Raw genomic sequence first — 20,405 nt, 5'->3', positions numbered from 1 at the left:
CCCTAAAAAAAGCATCCAACACTTTGATAGATATCTTAAAGAGATCTAGGAAAGAGACTTTAGTAAATATTGAAAATAATATCTTAGAAATTAAAGACAAATTAAAAGATAAAAAAAGCAGTAATGAATTCAAAGAAAGACAAAAAGTTATAATGGACAAATTAGCTAATCTTAATAAAGAACTTTTGAGAACAAAATGGGGAAAGATGGAAAGAGATATAAACGATAATACACAAACAAATAGGGGTGAGAACTCAAATACAAACCCCCCAATTTCTAATGAACATAGAAGGGAAAATAATCATGAAAATAGATCATTAGGTTATTCACAAACACAACGTAATGAGAATAGGAATCGTAACACATATAATGATAATTATCATTATGAGAGAAATTATAATACAAATTCTAATACCTATTATGACAGACCGAGAGTCCCTAGATACCAAAATAGGGATCATTTTTATTCAGAATTCCAGCATAACTCCTTTAGACGGAACTCAGATAGACAATTTCAGAATAGACAAAATTACTGGGAATATCCCAGAAGAACAAATAGATGGGTAAACAGACAAGATGATCAATGGAGAATTCCTACACAAAATAGGTTCGATACCTTTAGAGAGCAAAGGCCTAATGAGGTAACACATAAAAATGATGAACAGGTTTTTTTAGAGAGAAGCCCGCTCAAAGAGGGCCACTCACGAGATATATTAAGACAGGAAAACGAGTCCAGTCTAAGGAGAAAAAGAAACTTAGAGGAACGAGAGGAAGAGGAGTTTCTAAACGAGGCAAAAAGATGGAGATAATGAGCAGAACTCAGGGCATTTTTAATCTTAGTAGTATAAAATTGAAGGAAGATGAGGAAAGGGTCCTTAGTTTAGGTCTCTCATTTGCACCAACAAAGAGACTAGACAAATTTAACACCCATATTCATATTAAAAAATTTGATATATGATTTAGGCTGCTTAATTTTTTAGATATTATAGCTTTTTCGTTACAAATTAATGTTTCGTTACAAATTAACGTATTATTTTTTTCCCACATACACTATCTAAAGTTAGATATTATTACACCAATATATAGACACATCACTCATTGTCACATATTTTGATTATACAGCACACCAATGATTAGAAGATTATATTAGTTCTTCCCAGATTCAGAATCACTTATTTTTTGCGGACAATTTTTTTTGCATAGACCCCTTTTCCCCTCACACTCCCATTTTTGACTGTGAATTATACACATTTATCTCACTTTTCACTTTTTAAAATTTTTTATACATATATTTATAACTCTTTTTAATACTGGATAATATCGGATACCTTTAGCTTTCTTTTAGCGCACTTACTATTACCATAATTCTTACCACATTTTTGAAAAGATAGAAGGATCTTTTCTTATTTGTAAGTTGTGTGGTATCCTGTCTATAAACCAGCGCTCTGCTTAAACACTTTTCTAATATTGTCTTTTTTCCTTCTAAAGCAGTAGCAGCAGGTTTTCCAGTTTTCCCAGTATGGAAGACATTTTTGATTTTAGAGATAAAAATTTTCTTGATATGAAGGATGATAATACTCCAATACCTAATATATGTAAATCTGACAAAATCTCAGATTTGATGCAAAATTTGGAATATAATATGACCAAAGAACTTAAGCAGAAAATGGAACTGGTCTTTTTGAATAGATACACCTCTAAAGATATTATTCCAAGAGGCCTGCGCCTAAATAAAAATTGTACCTTTCCCCTTTCAGATACACTACAGAATGAATGGTCTGAAACCCTAAAAAAAGCATCCAACACTTTGATAGATATCTTGAAGAGATCTAGGAAAGAGACTTTAGTAAATATTGAAAATAATATCTTAGAAATTAAAGACAAATTAAAAGATAAAAAAAGCAGTAATGAATTCAAAGAAAGACAAAAAGTTATAATGGACAAATTAGCTAATCTTAATAAAGAACTTTTGAGAACAAAATGGGGAAAGATGGAAAGAGATATAAACGATAATACACAAACAAATAGGGGTGAGAACTCAAATACAAACCCCCTAATTTCTAATGAACATAGAAGGGAAAATAATCATGAAAATAGATCATTAGGTTATTCACAAACACAACGTAATGAGAATAGGAATCGTAACACATATAATGATAATTATCATTATGAGAGAAATTATAATACAAATTCTAATACCTATTATGACAGACCGAGAGTCCCTAGATACCAAAATAGGGATCATTTTTATTCAGAATTCCAGCATAACTCCTTTAGACGGAACTCAGATAGACAATTTCAGAATAGACAAAATTACTGGGAATATCCCAGAAGAACAAATAGATGGGTAAACAGACAAGATGATCAATGGAGAATTCCTACACAAAATAGGTTCGATACCTTTAGAGAGCAAAGGCCTAATGAGGTAACACATAAAAATGATGAACAGGTTTTTTTAGAGAGAAGCCCTCTCAAAGAGGGCCACTCACGAGATATATTAAGACAGGAAAACGAGTCCAGTCTAAGGAGAAAAAGAAACTTAGAGGAAAGAGAGGAAGAGGAGTTTCTAAACGAGGCAAAAAGATGGAGATAATGAGCAGAACTCAGGGCATTTTTAATCTTAGTAGTATAAAATTGAAGGAAGATGAGGAAAGGGTCCTTAGTTTAGGTCTCTCATTTGCACCAACAAAGAGACTAGACAAATTTAACACCCATATTCATATTAAAAAATTTGTACGCAATCTTACTATTAAAAGATTTTTTCTCAAAAACCCTATTGAAAGGCAAATAAATAATGACAATTCAGATAGTATTCAACATACAGATTTTAAAATAAAATCTCAATTTAACCCCACACATGCTAAGGGAAATTACCTTGACACTTTTGAAAAATTAGTTTGTAAGGATATACAGAAATATAACCCCAAGAAACTTAAAAATTACAATTTAAGCATTAAAGACAAAGAAATTATCGAGAACCTTCAAAAAAACAGTGGGGTGACCATTAAACCTGCCGATAAGGGCGGAGGAATTGTCCTGATGGACACTACTAATTATATCAAAGAAGCAAATAGACTTCTAAAAGACACCAAGACTTATAAAAAATTAGATTTTGATCCTACAAAAAAATTCAATAGGACATTAGACAAATTACTTAAGGAAGGCAGCAAATCTGGCATTTTGAATGATAAAGAACTTGAATTTTTGACACCCAAATTTCCTCGTATCCCCATCTTTTATTTCCTGCCGAAGATCCACAAATGTTTGGTCAACCCTCCAGGTAGACCAATCATTTCTGGGATAGAATCTTTATCAGCGAATTTATCTAGATATGTGGACAATTATCTCCAAAAACATGTTAAAAATCTTAACTCATACCTTAAAGACTCCACACAAGTCTTAAATGAACTTAAATCCATACATTGGGAGGAAGGGATGATCCTAGCAACGTGTGATGTCACATCTTTATACACGGTAATTGATCATTCCAAGGGAATTAAAGCGGTTGAAATGTTTTTAAAATCTGATCTAAATATGTCAGATCAACATAGGGCTTTTATTTTAAAAAGTATTAAATACATACTTGACAATAACTACTTTTCCTTTAACAACAAATTTTACCTACAGATAGAGGGTACGGCAATGGGCACAAGGTTTGCACCTAGCTACGCCAATCTTTTTATGGGAGCTTGGGAAACTCAATTCTTCAACCCTGGCGGCTATGGTGCAAACCTTGTGCTCTACAAAAGGTACATAGATGACCTTCTAATAGTCTGGAAAGGTACTGAAATTGAACTTAAAAATATGTTTGATGAAATGAATAATAATACCTGGGGACTAAACTTTACATATAACTATAGTACAGACTCTGTGGTGTTCTTAGATCTAGAAATACTTAAAGCAGACAATAAAATTGAAACTAAGACCCATTTTAAGAAGGTCGACTGCAGTAATTATATACATGCAAAAAGTTGCCATCTAGATGTATGGAAGAAAAACATCCCAGTAGGACAATTCTTACGTATTAGAAAGAACTGCTCTAGGATGACAGATTTCGAACAGCAATCTGAAATCCTATTAGAAAGATTCAAGGTGAGAGGTTATAAAGATGATATTACAGATAAAGCCATAGAGAGAGCCAAGAATACAAACAGAGAGTCCCTTCTGACCTATAAAGAGAAACAAAAAGAGACCAATAATAAGATCATGGTCCCTTTTATAACAGATTATAGTGCTGACCTGAATGTCATTAAAAGGATAATAAAAAAACATTGGCACTTAATAAAAGAAGATGATCTGTTAGGGGCGAAAATCATTGACAACCCCAAATTTATTTTCAAAAAGGCAGCAAACCTTAAAACAATTTTGGCACCTAGTGAACTTAAAACAAAAAAGAGAAATATACTAAAACAAAAAGATCTAACTGGGAAAAGTATTATGGGTTTTTTTCCATGCTACTCATGTAAGGCATGTGGCCACAGTAACAAACTAAAAAATATTAAAATTAGTAATACAGAGAAACCCCTCATAATTAAAGATACCTTAAGATGTACCAATAAAAATATAATTTATGTTCTTAAGTGCACTTGCAACCTTTTTTACTTTGGGGAAACCAAAAGAATGATTAGGGACCGAATAAGAGAGCATATTGGCAATATAAAAAATGGTAGAGATGATACTCATCTATACAAACACTTTAAACTAGTCCATAAAGGTAACACTAAAGATTTAAAATATTGGGGTGTACAAAAAGTACACAATCATTGGAGAGGTGGCAGTATAGAGAAGAAATTACTGATAAAAGAAGCAGAGCTAATTTACAAATACGATACTCTGTACCCAAGAGGTTTAAACTCAGAATTAGATCTCTCCCCCTTTTTGTTGGACTAATGGTGATTTTAAATTGTAACTTTTATACTGCTTAAGCTTTATGGCCATAATCAATTCAATAAAATCCCTTTTGGAATTTTTAGTATTGTAGGATATACATATAGATTTCTCCTGTCATAAGTTTTAGGGTCATTTTTATTTTTATTTTTATTAAGATATGTTATAAGAATATTTTATGAACTTTATGTATTTTATAAAGATTGATTATTATTATTTTTAAATATCAGATAAACTTTATGAATATAAATTTTATGAATATAAAATTTTTTATGAATATTATTTTTTATGAATGTTATCCTTTTTAGAATATTATGAATATTGCAGCAGTACTTATATAGTAGCCTTTTAGCAAACAAGATTTTAAGCTAAAAAAAGAAATTCATTTTTAAGCTGAGAATGAACATGAAGAGACTATTCCACCTTAATCAGATGGGACATATACAGATACATAGTATTCCTATGATTCCACCTTAAATTTCAATGAAAAAACTACCAATGAGGGTTTTATGACACCTTTATAAGGACACACCTGACCAGTCACATCTATCTTGAAAAAGCTCCCTGGTGAGCGAAACGCGTTGATCTGAGTGGCTGTGTTATCTGACATTACTGTTTGAATGAGGACATTCAATACTTAAGAATTTTCTCAACTTGACTTATTAACCCGGGTTATTTACACTTCTCAACATCCACCTTTTTCCTGCGTGCAATTAGCACTAAGTGCAGGGAACTATCTCTGTTGAAAATACAAGAAGTGACTATCTCTAAAATACCACCTAGGATTATAATATCCAGAAAAGCCAACTATTACGGTGACAGCGGCTGGATTCTGCCGATGACGTCAGACGCCGAGATACACGCGGCGCACTGACTCAGTTTGGATACTTGGAGCTGTACAGGTGATATCGTTGCCACACGGGTGGTGAAGTAAGTAGAAAGTATCCTAAAGCAATAAGTCCAATAAAGTTGAATGACTGTATAGTACTATAAGGAGCCGACATTTTTCTAAATCCTGAACTTGGTCAGTAAAATATACCTTTAAAGCAACAACGAAAGGTCGGATGCTATAAGGAACTGTGTCTCTCTCTGCACAATACTGTGATTTTTTAACACATTATCTCAGCAAAGTCTTTTTTTAGAATTGAATTTCTACTCGCTTAAATCTGCTTTTATTTCTTTTTTACTAGGGGAGACGTCCCCTTTTATATGTTTGTGAGTGTGTATAAATAAATATTTTTGATATATGATTTAGGCTGCTTAATTTTTTAGATATTATAGCTTTTTCGTTACAAATTAATGTTTCGTTACAAATTAACGTATTATTTTTTTCCCACATACACTATCTAAAGTTTGATATTATTACACCAATATATAGACACATCACTCATTGTCACATATTTTGATTATACAGCACACCAATGATTAGAAGATTATATTAGTTCTTCCCAGATTCAGAATCACTTATTTTTTGTGGACAATTTTTTTTGCATAGACCCCTTTTCCCCTCACACTCCCATTTTTGACTGTGAATTATACACATTTATCTCACTTTTCACTTTTTAAAATTTTTTATACATATATTTATAACTCTTTTTAATACTGGATAATATCGGATACCTTTAGCTTTCTTTTAGCGCACTTACTATTACCATAATTCCTAAACAATTTGGGAATGTTAGGTGATTTAGGCCCTTTATGGGTTAAAAGCAGACTCTGCATAAACTATGTAATTTTACATGGGAGTTTTGCCAGGGATCCCCCTCCAGCATGCCACAGTCCAGGTCTTAGTAACCTTGAAACAACTTTTCCATCACTATTGTGGCCAGAAAGAGTCCTTGTAGGTTTTAAAGTTCGCCTGCCTATTGAATTCAATGGCAGTTTGCGCGGTTCGCGGGTTCGTGAACAATAACGGAAGTTCGAGTCCGCCGTTCGCGAACCAAAAATGTTAAGTTTGCGACATCACTATCCGTGGCCTCAGAGCAGGCGGACAAGTTATGGAGCAGCGGGCTTTAGACCGCTGCTTCATAACTTCTGTCTCTGGTGAGCCTGAAGGCTCGCGTGGAAACAAGGGATTCAAGCTCCATACGGAGCTTGATAAATCGGCCCCATTGTCTGTTTGTTTTGGGGTTATGGTACAGTATTTGTTTGTTTTGTAGTTATGGTACAGTATTTGTTTGTTTGTGGTTATGCTACAGTATTTTTGTTTTGTGGTTATGGTACAGTATTTGTTTGTTTTGTGGTTGTACTGCAGTATTTGTTTGTTTTGTGGTTATGGTACAGTATTTGTTTGTTTTGTGGTTGTGCTACAGTATTTATTTGTTTTGTGGTTATGGTACAGTATTTGTTTGTTTTGTGGATATGGTACAGTATTGGTTTGTTTTGTGGATATGGTACAGTATTTGTTTGTTTTGTGGTTGTGCTGCAGTATTTGTTTGTTTTGTGGTTATGGTACAATATTTGTTTGTTTTGTGGTTGTGCTACAGTATTTGTTTGTTTTGTGGTTATGGTACAGTATTTGTTTGTTTTGTGGATATGGTACAGTATTGGTTTGTTTTGAGGTTATGCTGCAGTATTTGTTTGTTTTGTGGTTATGGTACAGTATTTAATTTGGAAATTACTTGAATATTTTTTACCCCCTTAGGTAAAGAGCAAATGGAAAGGTACAGAGGACGTGTGTGAGCCATCCGTCAAATTGAAGGAATAACTCCTAATGATAAGTAATGTTTAAAATGAAATGTAAAAGGGACATTAAAGTTTTTGTTTTTTTCTTTGTTACATCTTAAAGTGAATGTCAATTTAGATGAATCGGTGCCCGGTTTTTAATAATCCTATTAAAAACAAGGGCATTTTAATTCATAAAAATTTACATTTCACTCGTTTTCTTCAAATACTTTCACCTAGATTACGAGTCTTGCGTTAGCCTTAAAAAGCAGCGTTGAGGGGTCCCAACGCTGCTTTTTAATGCACGCTTGTAATACAAGTCAGGCAGGAGAGGGTCTACCGCTCACTTTTTTTCCACGATTTTAGCTTACCGCAAATCACCTTACGTCAATTGCGTATCCTAATTTTTTAATGTGATTTGCCTAACGCCGGTATTACGATTGCCTGAAAAAGTGAGCGGTAGACTCTCTCCTGGCAAGACTCCTACCGCATATAAAAGTCATTAGTTAAGAGTTTTATGGGCTAACCCCGTAACATAAAACTCTTAACTAAAGTTCTAAAAAGTACACTAACACCCATAAACTACCTATTAACCCCTAAACCGAGCCCCCCACATCGGAAACACTTAACTAAAATGTTTAAACCCTAATCTGCCAACCGGACATCGCCGCCACTTTTAATAAATGTATTAACCCCTAAACTGCCGCACCCCCGCCCCACAAACAATAGTTAAATTTTATTAACCCCAATCTGCCGTCCCTAACATCGCCGATACCTACCTACATTTATTAACCCCTAATCTGCCGACCCCAACATCGCCACAACTATATTAAATTTATTAACCCCTAAATCTAACCCTAACCCCCCCTAACTTAAATATAATTTAAATAAAACGAAATTAAATTACTATAATTAAATAAATTAATCCTATTTAAAACTAAATACTTATATATATAAAATAAACCCTAAGCTAGCTACAATATAACTAATAGTTACATTGTAGCTAGCTTAGGATCTATATTTATTTTACAGTCAACTTTGTATTTATTTTAACTAGGTACAATAGTTATTAAATAGTTATTAACTATTTAATAACTTCCTAGTTAAAATAAATACAAATTTACCAGTAAAATAACCTAAGTTACAATTACACCTAACACTACGCTATAATTAAACTAATTACCTAAACTACCTACAATTAATTACAATGAAATTAAATAAACTAAATTACGAAAAAAACAAACATTAAATTGCAGAAAATAAAAAAAGAATTACAAGAATTTTAAACTAATTACACCTAATCTAATCCCCCTAATAAAATAAAAAAGCCCCCCAAAATAATAAAATTCTCTACCCTATACTAAATTACAAATAGCCCTTAAAATGGCCTTTTGCTGGGCATTGCCCCAAAGTAATCAGCTCTTTCATCTGTAAAAAAAAATACAATACCCCCCAACATTAAAACCCACCACCCACACACCCAACCCTACTCTAAAACCAACCCAATCCTCCCTTAAAAAAAACTAACACTACCCCCTTGAAGACCACCCTACCTTGAGCCACCTTCACCCAGCCAGGCAAAAGTGGATGTCCAGAGGGTCCGAATTCTTCATCCTACCCGGCCAGAAGAGGACATCCAGACCGGCAGAAGGCTTCATCCAGGCGGCATCTTCTATCTTCATCCTTCCGGAAGCGGAGCGGGTCCATCTTCAAGACATCAGACGCGGAGCATCCTCTTCATCCGACGGCCGACGACTGAATGACTGGTCCTTTAAGTGATGTCATCCAAGATGGCGTCTCTTGAATTCCGAAACGCTGATAGAATCCTATCCGGAGCGGCAGTTTAGGGGTTAAACACTTAAGTTGCGGTGGGCTCCGGGAGCGGAGGTTTAGGGGTTAGTAAGTATAATGTAGGTGGCGGCGGTGTAGGGGCGGCAGATTAGGGGTGTTTAGACTCGGGGTATATGTTAGAGTGTTAGGTGTAAACGTTACCATAGAAATCAATCGGATATCAGGCAGCAGCGAACATGAGCTTTTGCTGCTTTCAGACTCCCATTGATTCCTATGGATTGAAAACCAGGTACGCTGGGCCGGAATAGTGCCGAGCGTACCTGGTAGACTTTTGATAACTAGCAAAAGTAGTCAGATTGTGCCAAACTTGCGTTTGGAACATCTGCAGTGACGCAAGCATCGATCTGTGTCGGACTGAGTCCGGCGGATCTTATGTTACGTCACTAAATTCTACTTTTGCCGGTCTGTAGGGTTTGATAACTAAGGCGAATCAGGCTCACCACAAATACGCTGCGGAATTCCAGCGTATTTGCGGTTGACAGCTTGATAAATAGATGCCATATTGTATATATGACATTTTCAGATTTGAAACATTTTAATAGGTTTGTGTAAAGGTTAATTTTCAATGTAAGGTTAATTTTGTCTTTAATTTCCTTTTAATTGTCAAAAAGATGGATTTGTTGAAATAAACATTCAGTTTGCTACTTTCAGAAATGTTCATTCTGAGAATATTTTTTTTAGCTACTGAAAAGACCTCAGAAGTAGAGCCTCAGAAGTAGTAGTATTTTTATATACAGTTCTGTGAATTATGTTGTCTCTGTATATATATATATATATATGTATTACAAAGAAAGCCCATAAATTTAAAGTCGTTGGGTCCACCAAAAATCTACAAATCATATGTATTTTTTAAACTAAGATATATTTGCTTGCATAATTTTAAAGATGAATTAATCTATTTGTATTCCTGTTATGTACTCTACATGTAGTGTAAACTTAGTAAGAAACTGTATTTATGACCTGTCAGTATTGGTTTAAATCAGCTCCATCATTTATAAACACTAATTAGAATCCTCTATTTTCTAGTTTTGTTGTTGCCTGGGGAAAGATACGTGAGAAACTTATTCTAAACCTTGGCCACACCTAATACTAAGAATCAGATTTTTCCATATGGCTTACTGGTTTTATAATCAATTGAACTCAAAACTGGATATTTTTCTGCTCCCTCTCAACGTCCAAGGAGAACGTATATTGGAGGAACCTTAACGGCAACATGTTTGGGATTATCAAATCTTTATACTTTTTATGTTTCTTTAACCTGGATTTAGCAATATTACACCCTTGTCCCCATGGAGCAGGTGCCAGACTTCAAGGTGATATCATGATTGGAGGACTCTTTCCAATTCATAAAGAAATATTTGATTTAACAAACTATACTATGCCATATGATGTTATTTGTACCGGGTAAGTTTGTCTTAATAACTGCACTCACATTGAATTATCTTAAATCAGAAGCAATACAAATTGCATATGTAGTTTATCATATTTTACATGGAAATTACACTATTTGATATACAATTGTTTTAAAACACAATCATCACATTATGAATATATAGATGACACTCCCACTTCACTCATAATCACCGAGTATAGTACCAGAGGTGTGCCAAATGCCTGGTCCTTCATACTATCTCAGATGGCTAACTGAAGCATTGGATACATCATTGTATCAAAGAAAATATTGAAATAATTGTTCAAACTGGTATTATGATGTTCTTAGAAAATGTATACGTGTTTATGGGGCAATCTAATAAATGGAAATAAGTAAAAAATAAAGATTTTTTTTTTTTTTTTTGATGAGCAATTTGTAAGTAATAACCACAGGTATGCTGCAATCAATGCAGTATTTCAGAATTCTTAGCATTAAACCTCTTGTACAAAAATTACATTCAAATTTCATTTAGCATCGTGATAACCATCCCCCTAAAATGTTTATAATTAAACATAGTGCAAATATTGCTACTGATATCCATTATTAACATTGCCTGCTATTCTGTACTTTGCAATGGCAAATTGTGTTTTTCCCACCCTCAAAAAAGAGCTGAGGACTTAAAGAGCATACTATAGTTTTCCTGAGTATGCCTGGGTATAGGGAAATGACACAGTCTAGTCAACATTAAACTTTCATGATTGAGAAAGGGCATACAATTTTAAACAACTTTCCAATTGACTTTTATCAGAAAATTTGCTTTGTTCTCTTGGTTTTCTTTGTTGAATGATAAATCTAGGTAGGATCACATGCTAATTCAAGGTGACCTCTTATCTCAGTGCATTTTGAAAGATTTTTCACAGCTAGATAGTGCTAGTTCAGGTGTGTCATATAGATAACATTGTGCTCACTCCTGTGGAGTTATTTAGGAGTCAGCACTGATTAACTAAAATGCCAGTCTGTCAAAAGAACTGAAATAAGGGGGCAGTCTGCAGAGACTTAGATACAAGGTAATCAGATAAAAAGTATATTATATTATTAAAATCGTGTTGGTTATGCTAAACTGGGGAATGGGCAATAAAGGGATTATCTATCTTTTTAAACAATAGCAATTCTGGAGTAGACTGTCCCTATAACTATAGAACACATTTCTGGTTGACTACAACAAAATACACTAAGAAAATAAATTCATCTCCCTTTCTGGAAGGAGCAGTCATATAACTTTGTTTTAGTATGAATTTTAATTTGGGGATTTGCTAATAAAAACACTGTAGTTTCCAAGAATTAATGTTTTATATATCTTGGATTATTTGCTATATTTTATGTTTGTTTTCTTTGCTTTTTGCCCTAGATTTGATATGAGAGGATTTATAAGATCCCTTGGCATGGTGCATGCAATAGAAAGAATAAACAGCTTAAATTGGTTACCTGGCATTACATTGGGGTATGAAATTTATGATACGTGTGCAGACGCTTCAAAGGGTCTTCAAGAAACTATGAGAATGATTCGGATGTCTAATTCATCTGACAGGAATACAAAGTTCATGTGTAATTACACAAGTTATACACCGTTTGTGAAAGCTGTTATTGGCGCTGGTTACTCTGAAGTTTCCATTTCAGTTGCCAGACTTCTCAGCTTCCATCTCATACCACAAGTAAGTACAAAAATCCCAAAGAAAATAAATATTATATGTTTAATATAATCAGTCTCTACATATCTATTGCAGCACCAAAAGTTATGTTTTACTTAAGAAAAAAAGTATGTGAACTTTCAGAGCTAATTGTTTTAGTCTCCTTTATTTTATTTCTGTTCTGTTTGACTTAACATATATAATGAAGTTTTTTTCTTTTAATATACATAGTTTTTTGTATTCAAGATTCTTGATACCGGGTACCTGGGAAAACTGCAGTCCTTACTCAAAGTTAAAGGGACACTAAACCCTAAGTACATTTCATTCACCTACTTCTAATTATTTTAATTATGGGTGCTGCCAATCCATTTTGAAACTTAGGTTTCACTGCAGGTATCAGAAGGAGAGTTGCTGCACATGTGCAAATCATCAGCACTGTAATTCAATGAAAGCTAGATTTCAACAAGGTGGCAACTTTTCTAAAGGGAGTTAAGGAATAACCGCAATACTATTGTTATAAGATTTCTTTAAGGGGGCATAAAATTGTAAAATTAAGTTTAAAGATTCAGAGAGAGCCATTAAATTAAAAAATCACTTTCCAATTTGCTCATAATACTCAATTGTGCCCAGTCTTTTTATGTGCACCCTTTCTGAGGCCCCAGCTCATACTGAGCATGAGCAAGGGCTATTTATTTTTCAGTTCTAATGAGGTAAAATAGTCTTAAACCTCTGAACAAAAATGTAATTTTGTTGCTAGTAATGTTGTTCTATAGCATAATGAGTCTAGTCAGGTCAGTATATCTTTTTTATACTTTTGTTGACTATCATAAAGTGTCCAGATACAAGGGTTTCCTTAACCCCTTAATGACCACAGCACTTTTCCATTTTCTGTACGTTTGGGACCAAGGCTATTTTTACATTTTTGCGGTATTTGAGTTTAGCTGTAATTTTCCTCTTACTTATTTACTGTACCCACACATATTATATATCGTTTTTCTCACCATTAAATGGACTTTCTAAAGATACCATTATTTTCATCATTTCTTATAATTTACTATAAAAAAATTATAAAATATGAGGAAAAAAATGGAAAAAACACTCTTTTTCTAACATTGATCCCCAAAATCTGTTACACATCTACAATCACCAAAAAACTCCCATGCTAAATAGTTTCTAAATTTTGTTCTGAGTTTAGAAATACCCAATGTTTACATGTTCTTTGCTTTTTTTGCAAGTTATAGGGCCATAAATACAAGTAGCACTTTGCTATTTCCAAACCACTTTTTTTCAAAATTAGCGCTAGTTACATTGGGACACTGATATCTTTCAGGAATCCCTGAATATCAATTGACATGTATATATTTTTTTTTAGAAGACATCCCAAAGTATTGATCTAGGCCCATTTTGTTATATTTCATGCCACCATTTCACCGCCAAATACCATCAAATAAAAAAAATCGTTCACTTTTTCACAAATTTTTTCACAAACTTTAGGTTTCTCACTGAAATTATTTACAAACAACTTGTGCAATTATGGTATAAATAGTTGTAAATGCTTCTCTGGGATCCCCTTTGTTCAGAAATAGCAGACATATATGGCTTTGGCGTTGCTTTTTGGTAATTAGATGGCTGCCAAATGCCACTGCGCACCACACGTGTATTATGCCCAGCAGTGAAGGGGTTAATTAGGGAGCATGTAGGGAGCTTGTAGGGTTAATTTTAGCTTTAGTGTAGTGCAGTAGACAACCCCAAGTATTGATCTAGGCACATTTTGGTATATTTCATGCCACCATTTCCCCGCCAAATGCGATCAAATTGAAAAAAACGCTAAATGTTTTCACAATTTTATGTTTCTCACTGAAATTATTTACTAACAGCTTGTGCAATTATGGCACACATGGTTGTAAATGCTTCTCTAGGATCCCCTTTGTTCAGAAATAGCAGACATATATGACTTTGGCGTTGCTTTTTGGTAATTAGAAGGCCGCTAAATACTGCTGCGCATCACACGTGTATTATGGCTAGCAGTGAAGGGGTTAATTAGGTAGCTTATAGGGAGCTTGCAGGGTTAATTTTAGCTTTAGTGTAGAGATCAGCCTCCCACCTGACACATCACACACCCTGATCCCTCCCAAACAGCTGTCTTCCCTTAACACCCAACCCCCCACCCTCTCCCAGATCATTAATATTTTTTATTCCCACCCTCTCTCCCACTGAGTCCCACCTTGTGCCTCTTCAACTTAAATGCTTATGGCCAGTTTCACACGTGCACGCGCGTTTGCACGTGCACGCGCGCGCACGCGATCCCGCCCCCCTCCTCTACTGATGGCCACCCACTCGCCTCCCTGGACACGCTCCCACCCACCAACGATCTTAGCCATCAATAGCCGATGCAGAGAGGGCCACAGAGTGGCTCTCTCTGCATCGGACTGCTTAAAAAAGTTATTGCAGGATGCCTCTATATCGAGGCATCACTGCAATAACATGAAAGCAGCTGGAAGCGATCAGGATTGCTTCCACTGCTTTCAAAGACCAAAGACGTGCAGGGTACGTCCTTGGTCGTTAAGGACATTTTTTTGGAGGATGTACCCTGCACGTCCTTGGTCATTAAGGGGTTAAAGGGACACTGAACCCAATTTTTTCCTTTCATGATTCAGATAGAGCATGCAATTTTAAGCAACTTTCTAATTTACTCCTATTATGAAATTTTATTAATTCTCTTAGTATGTTTATTTGAAAAGCAAGAATGTAAGTTTAGACGCCGGCCCATTTTTTGTAAACAACCTAGGTTGTCCTTGCTGATTGGACAGCACCAATAAACAAGTGCTGTCCATGGTACTGAACCAAAAATTTGCTGGCTCCTTAGCTTAGATGCATTCTTTTTCAAATAAAGATAGCAAGAGAACGAAGAAAAATTAATAATAGGAGTAAATTAGAAAGTTGCTTAAAATTGCATGCTCTATGTGAATCATGAAAGAAAAAATTTGGGTTCAGTGTCCCTTTAATTGCTTGTACAAGTATTAAGTAGAAAATAACCAGGATCAAAAATCCCCAGGGAGGTGCCCTAGTGTGCTGATGATGATGGTAGATATCCACAAACTCCCAGGCTGCACTCACGAAAGACGATCCAGATGGACTCCTAAAGGTATGAAGACAAAACAGAGAGGCGCCGAGGGCATAGAGCAATATCGTACAAGTCCCCCAAGAAACAAAAATTACTCACAAGCGGAGCGGCACAAAGTGCCCGTATCAAAGGCTGGGGCTATTCGGAGTCGCCCGACAGACACGCTGTGGCTTGTCGACGTCACGGATCCTCCTCCAATCAGTATATTGATTCCTCCCGAACTTGCACAGCTGCAGTCTTGTGATAGAGAACATGTGTAGACTATGCTCATTCAAACATTGCCTAAAGTAAATTTTAGCCTGGTAATCTCAGCTCTATCACAAGACTGCAGCTGTGCAAGTTCGGGAGGAATCGATATCCTGATTGGAGGAGGATCCGTGACGTCGACAAGCCACAGTGTGTCTGTCGGGCGACTCAGAATAGTCCCGGCCTTCTGATACGGGCACTTGTGCCGCTCTGCTTGTGAGTAATTTTTGTTTCTTGGGGGACGGTTGACTTGTACCTCTGTGTTCCTATGATATTGCTCTATGCCCTCGGTGCCTCTCTGTTTTGTCTTCATACAAGTATTAACCACATATATCCCAAGAATACGTATACATGTCTTTTTTATTTGTTCAGACTTTAAGGATGATCAATACAAACACTTTATACATAATGTAGTGAATAGAGCTTTTGATTTTCCAGAAACATCAGCCCTTTCATGTTTTAAGAGAAACAATGTGACTGATTTAATTTCACTTTTTCTGTCTCTGTTATTAACATTTCAAAAATTGAGTAGTGAGGGAATCATCAAAAATAGTAAGGCTTGTTGAGGTGATGACTTTAGTAGAATAATATGCCTTCAATTATCAAGATCCATGCAGGCAATGTTCAAAGGACAGGAACTTCTCCACACACCCTCAGGTGCATCTGATGTAGCACTGACAGATTTTAACATTGTGTGTGCAAATACTTGTGCAGCCTTGCCCTCTGATCTTGCACAACATATTGCACAATAGCTTGGCTTGAATATTTGTATTAGCAAAGTTGTCATCAGGCTATGAAAGAGCGGTTGTAAGAATGGTGCACCTAAACAGCATCAAATCTGAATATAATAGCTTCATAAATGGGTCCATGACGTTGTTTCCCCATCTAAACAGTGTTTACGTGGAATTAATGTTATTTGACATTCACTGAAATTGGATAAGAAAAAGAAGTGAACAAAATCATCAAAACATTTTTTATAGAAAGAAGTTTGAGTGGTTGAAAGAAATAGTTACTTTAAATTATAGTATTACTAATCTATGATGTTTTACTTTAATACTGATTGAGGCCCAGATTATGAGTGGTGTGCAAACTGTTTTGCTCGAGTGATATTGGTAAATGAGAACATGTGAGCGCAATCACTATTTATGCTAGAATGATTACCGTAACCACAAAGCTCTAGTTAAAAAACCACAAAGTCTAGTCAAAAAAGAGTCACAAAAACAAATAAAAAATACATTTAAAAGTACGGATACACTCATAATAACATTATCTGATAAAAAGTATTAAAAAAAAAAATGAACAAAAAATTCACAAGGACTTAAAGATATGAGGTCTCAGGTGTTAGAAAAAAGGCAGGCACAGGGCTATAAGATAGAAATACACACAAATAAATGTCTATATATATATATATATATATATATATATATATATATTTGTGTGTTTATATGTATTTATGTATTTATAGACATATATACACATACAGTATAAATACATAAACACATGTGTATACATACATAGACATATATAGAAGTACATTGGAACCCTTTGCAGTCAAGTAGATAGAAACATGTAAAAGCATATTAATGCAATATTCATTTTTAATAAAGTGTTATACTGTGTATTTACTGTAAGTATTTCACATTCAAATGTTCTGCACATAGCAGAATGTGTTATATGTACTTATAAATAGATATTCCTATATATCTTTATATATCTATACCTATATATAGTCATCTACAGTATATACATAGGTATAGATATATATTTTACCAAATTTTAAATTTTAAATATTTTGTTATATATTTTTATGTGACAACACTGGAGAAATGACACTTTGCTACAATGTAAAGTAGTGAGTGTACAGGCTGTATAATAGTGTAAATTTGCTGTCCCCTCAAAATAACTCAACACACAGCTATTAATGTCTAAACCGTTGGCAACAAAAGTGAGTACACCCCTAAGTGGAAATGTCCAAATTGGGCCCAATTAGCCATTTTCCCTCCCTGGTGTCATGTGACTCATTAGTGTTACAAGGTCTCAGGTGTGAATGGGAAGCAGGTGTGTTAAATTTGGTGTTATCACTCTCACACTCATACTGGTCACTGGAAGTTCAACATGGCACCTCATTGCAAATAACTCTCTAAGGATCTGAAAAAAAGAATTGTTGCTCTACATATAGATGGCCTAGGCTATAAGAATATTGCCAAGACCATGAAACTAAGCTGCAGCACGGTGGGCAAGACCATACAGTGATTTCACAGGACAGTTTCCACTCAGAACAGGCCTTGCCATGGTCGACCAAAGAAGTTGAGTGCATGTGCTCGTGCTCAGCGTCATATCCAGAGGTTTTTTTTGGGAAATAGACGTATGAGTGCTGTTAATGAGGTGGGGGGTCAGCCTGTCAGTGCTCAGACCATACACTGCATCAAATTGGTCTGCATGGCTGTTGTCTCAGAAGGAAGCTTCTTCTAAAGATGATGCACAAGAAAGCCCGCAAACAGTTTGCTGAAGACAAGCAGACTAAGGACATTGATTACTGGAACCATGCCCTGTGGTCCGATGAGACCAAGATAAACATGTTTGGTTCAGATGGTGTCAAGTGTGTGTTTCTGCAACCATGTGAGGAGTACAAAGACAAGTCTGTCTTGCCTACAGTCAAGCATGGTAGTTGGAATGTCAAGCTTCTGGGCCTGCATGAGTGCTGCCGGCTCTGGGGAGCTACAGTTCATTGAGGGAACCATGAATGCCATCATGTACTGTGACATCCTGAAGCAGAGCATGATCACCTCCCTTTTGAGACTGGTCCACAGGGCAGTATTCCAATATGATAACGACCCCAAACACACCTCCAAGATGACCACTGCCTTGCTAAAGAAGCTGAGGGTAAAGGTGATGGACTGGTCAAGCATGTCTCCAGACCTAAACCCTATTGAGCATCTGTGGGGCATCCTCAAATGGAAGGTGGGGAATGCAAGGTCTCTAACATCTACCAGCTCCGTGATGTCATCATGGAGGAGTGGAAGAGGACTGCAGTGGCAACCCATGAGTCTTTGGTGAACTCCATGCCAAGAGGGTTAAGGCAGTGCTGGAAAATAATGGTGGCCACACAAAATATTGACACTTTGGGCCCAATTTGGACATTTCCACTTAGGGGTGTACTCACTTTTGTTGCCAACTGTTTAGACATTAATGGCTGTGTGTTAAGTTATTTTGAGGGGACAGCAAATTTACACTGTTAAACAGACTGTACACTCACTACTTTACATTGTAGCGAAGTGTAATTTCTTCAGTGTTGTCACATGAAAATATATAATAAAATATTTACAAAAATGTGAGGGGTGTACTCACTTTTGTGAGATACTGTATATATATATATATATATATATATATATATATATATATATATATATATATATATATATACATATACAAGCACAAGCAGGGAACCAGAACACTTTCTCATTCAGCTGCCGGGGTGCACTTCCAAACAATCAACTACCAACAAAACCAAAGAAGGCACACTCCATTTATAAAGCCGTTTAATGGTAAACGTTTTTGGGGTCTCCCCCGTCCTCAGACCACTTACAAACATCAACAACACATCACCTTAAATAACTACTTACCCCCACCGTGAGATACCGCCATCAGTCTCCCAGCCTCCGTGTAGTGCAACTGCGCATGCGCGCCCGGAAATAGGGAGAGCCAACGGGGACAAACTAAAAAGCAAAAGTGAAAAGAGTAATCCTAATCACATATAAGTAAAACAATGCAGCCATGGATACATAACTATATAACTAATGTCAGTGCTAATCTACATATTAGTTTTCCTGCCTTAGGCTAGACACACTGTCACTTATACGAATCGTCATTAGACCCCTACACTGGCTAATATACTATACGTCTACCAATTACCTAAACTCCATCATGTTAGCAAAATGTTTTAAAGGGGTTGACCACATGTATTCAAATAACTACATATGTAATAATCTATTACCACCGTCTGAAATTAAGCACATAGTTAAAGCTGTCATACAAGTAAGCATCATACAAAATTAAACACATAGTTAGAGCAAGCAGACCTGATATGTCATTTTTTGAAACCTAAACTCAGAACATCAACACTACTTGGTTAGATATATTCAATACTTGATACCTGATAACTTGCTCCTTAGATTGACATAAACATTACTGTTAGGAGCCCTAGGTTGAAGAATACCCCAACTAGTGTCAGAAACTCAATAAAAGAAATGACACACTAAAAATATGCCCCCAAGTGCTAAATAAACCTACCATCTGGATTAAATGATAGGAGTCAGAGAGCATATATCTACCACAACCCTTACAGAAAGCACTGATAGTCCAACTGGACATTGAGTCCCTTTGGATACATGGTATCCAAATTAAAAATCCACTGGGACTCCCGTTGTAGTAGACGTCTGCCCCTGTCGCCACCTCTAGACTTTTTTGGTATATGATCTATGATGATGTAACGAAGATCAGACACAGCATGGCCACTGGTACAAAAATGGCGAGCCAAAGAAGGCACTCTCCTTTTACAAAGCCTTTTAATGGT

The 20,405-nt window shown here is 35.6% G+C and overlaps 1 protein-coding gene across 1 annotated transcript in view; it reads left to right on the top strand.

Moving 5' to 3' along the window:
• LOC128655535 (G-protein coupled receptor family C group 6 member A-like) overlaps positions 1-20,405 on the top strand; it is a 119,434-nt gene that overhangs the window by 36,864 nt on the left and 62,165 nt on the right. Inside the window, exons 2-3 of the mRNA XM_053709139.1 lie at positions 10,429-10,806; positions 12,183-12,486. Of these exons, the coding sequence (XP_053565114.1) occupies positions 10,616-10,806; positions 12,183-12,486 (495 nt within the window). The 5' untranslated portion in view covers positions 10,429-10,615. The remainder of the gene's footprint in view (positions 1-10,428; positions 10,807-12,182; positions 12,487-20,405) is intronic.

This window comes from Bombina bombina, chromosome 4 (genome assembly GCF_027579735.1).
Source record: "Bombina bombina isolate aBomBom1 chromosome 4, aBomBom1.pri, whole genome shotgun sequence".
Taxonomy (NCBI): Eukaryota; Metazoa; Chordata; class Amphibia; order Anura; family Bombinatoridae; genus Bombina; species Bombina bombina.
This window is presented reverse-complemented; position numbering and strand designations above follow the sequence as displayed.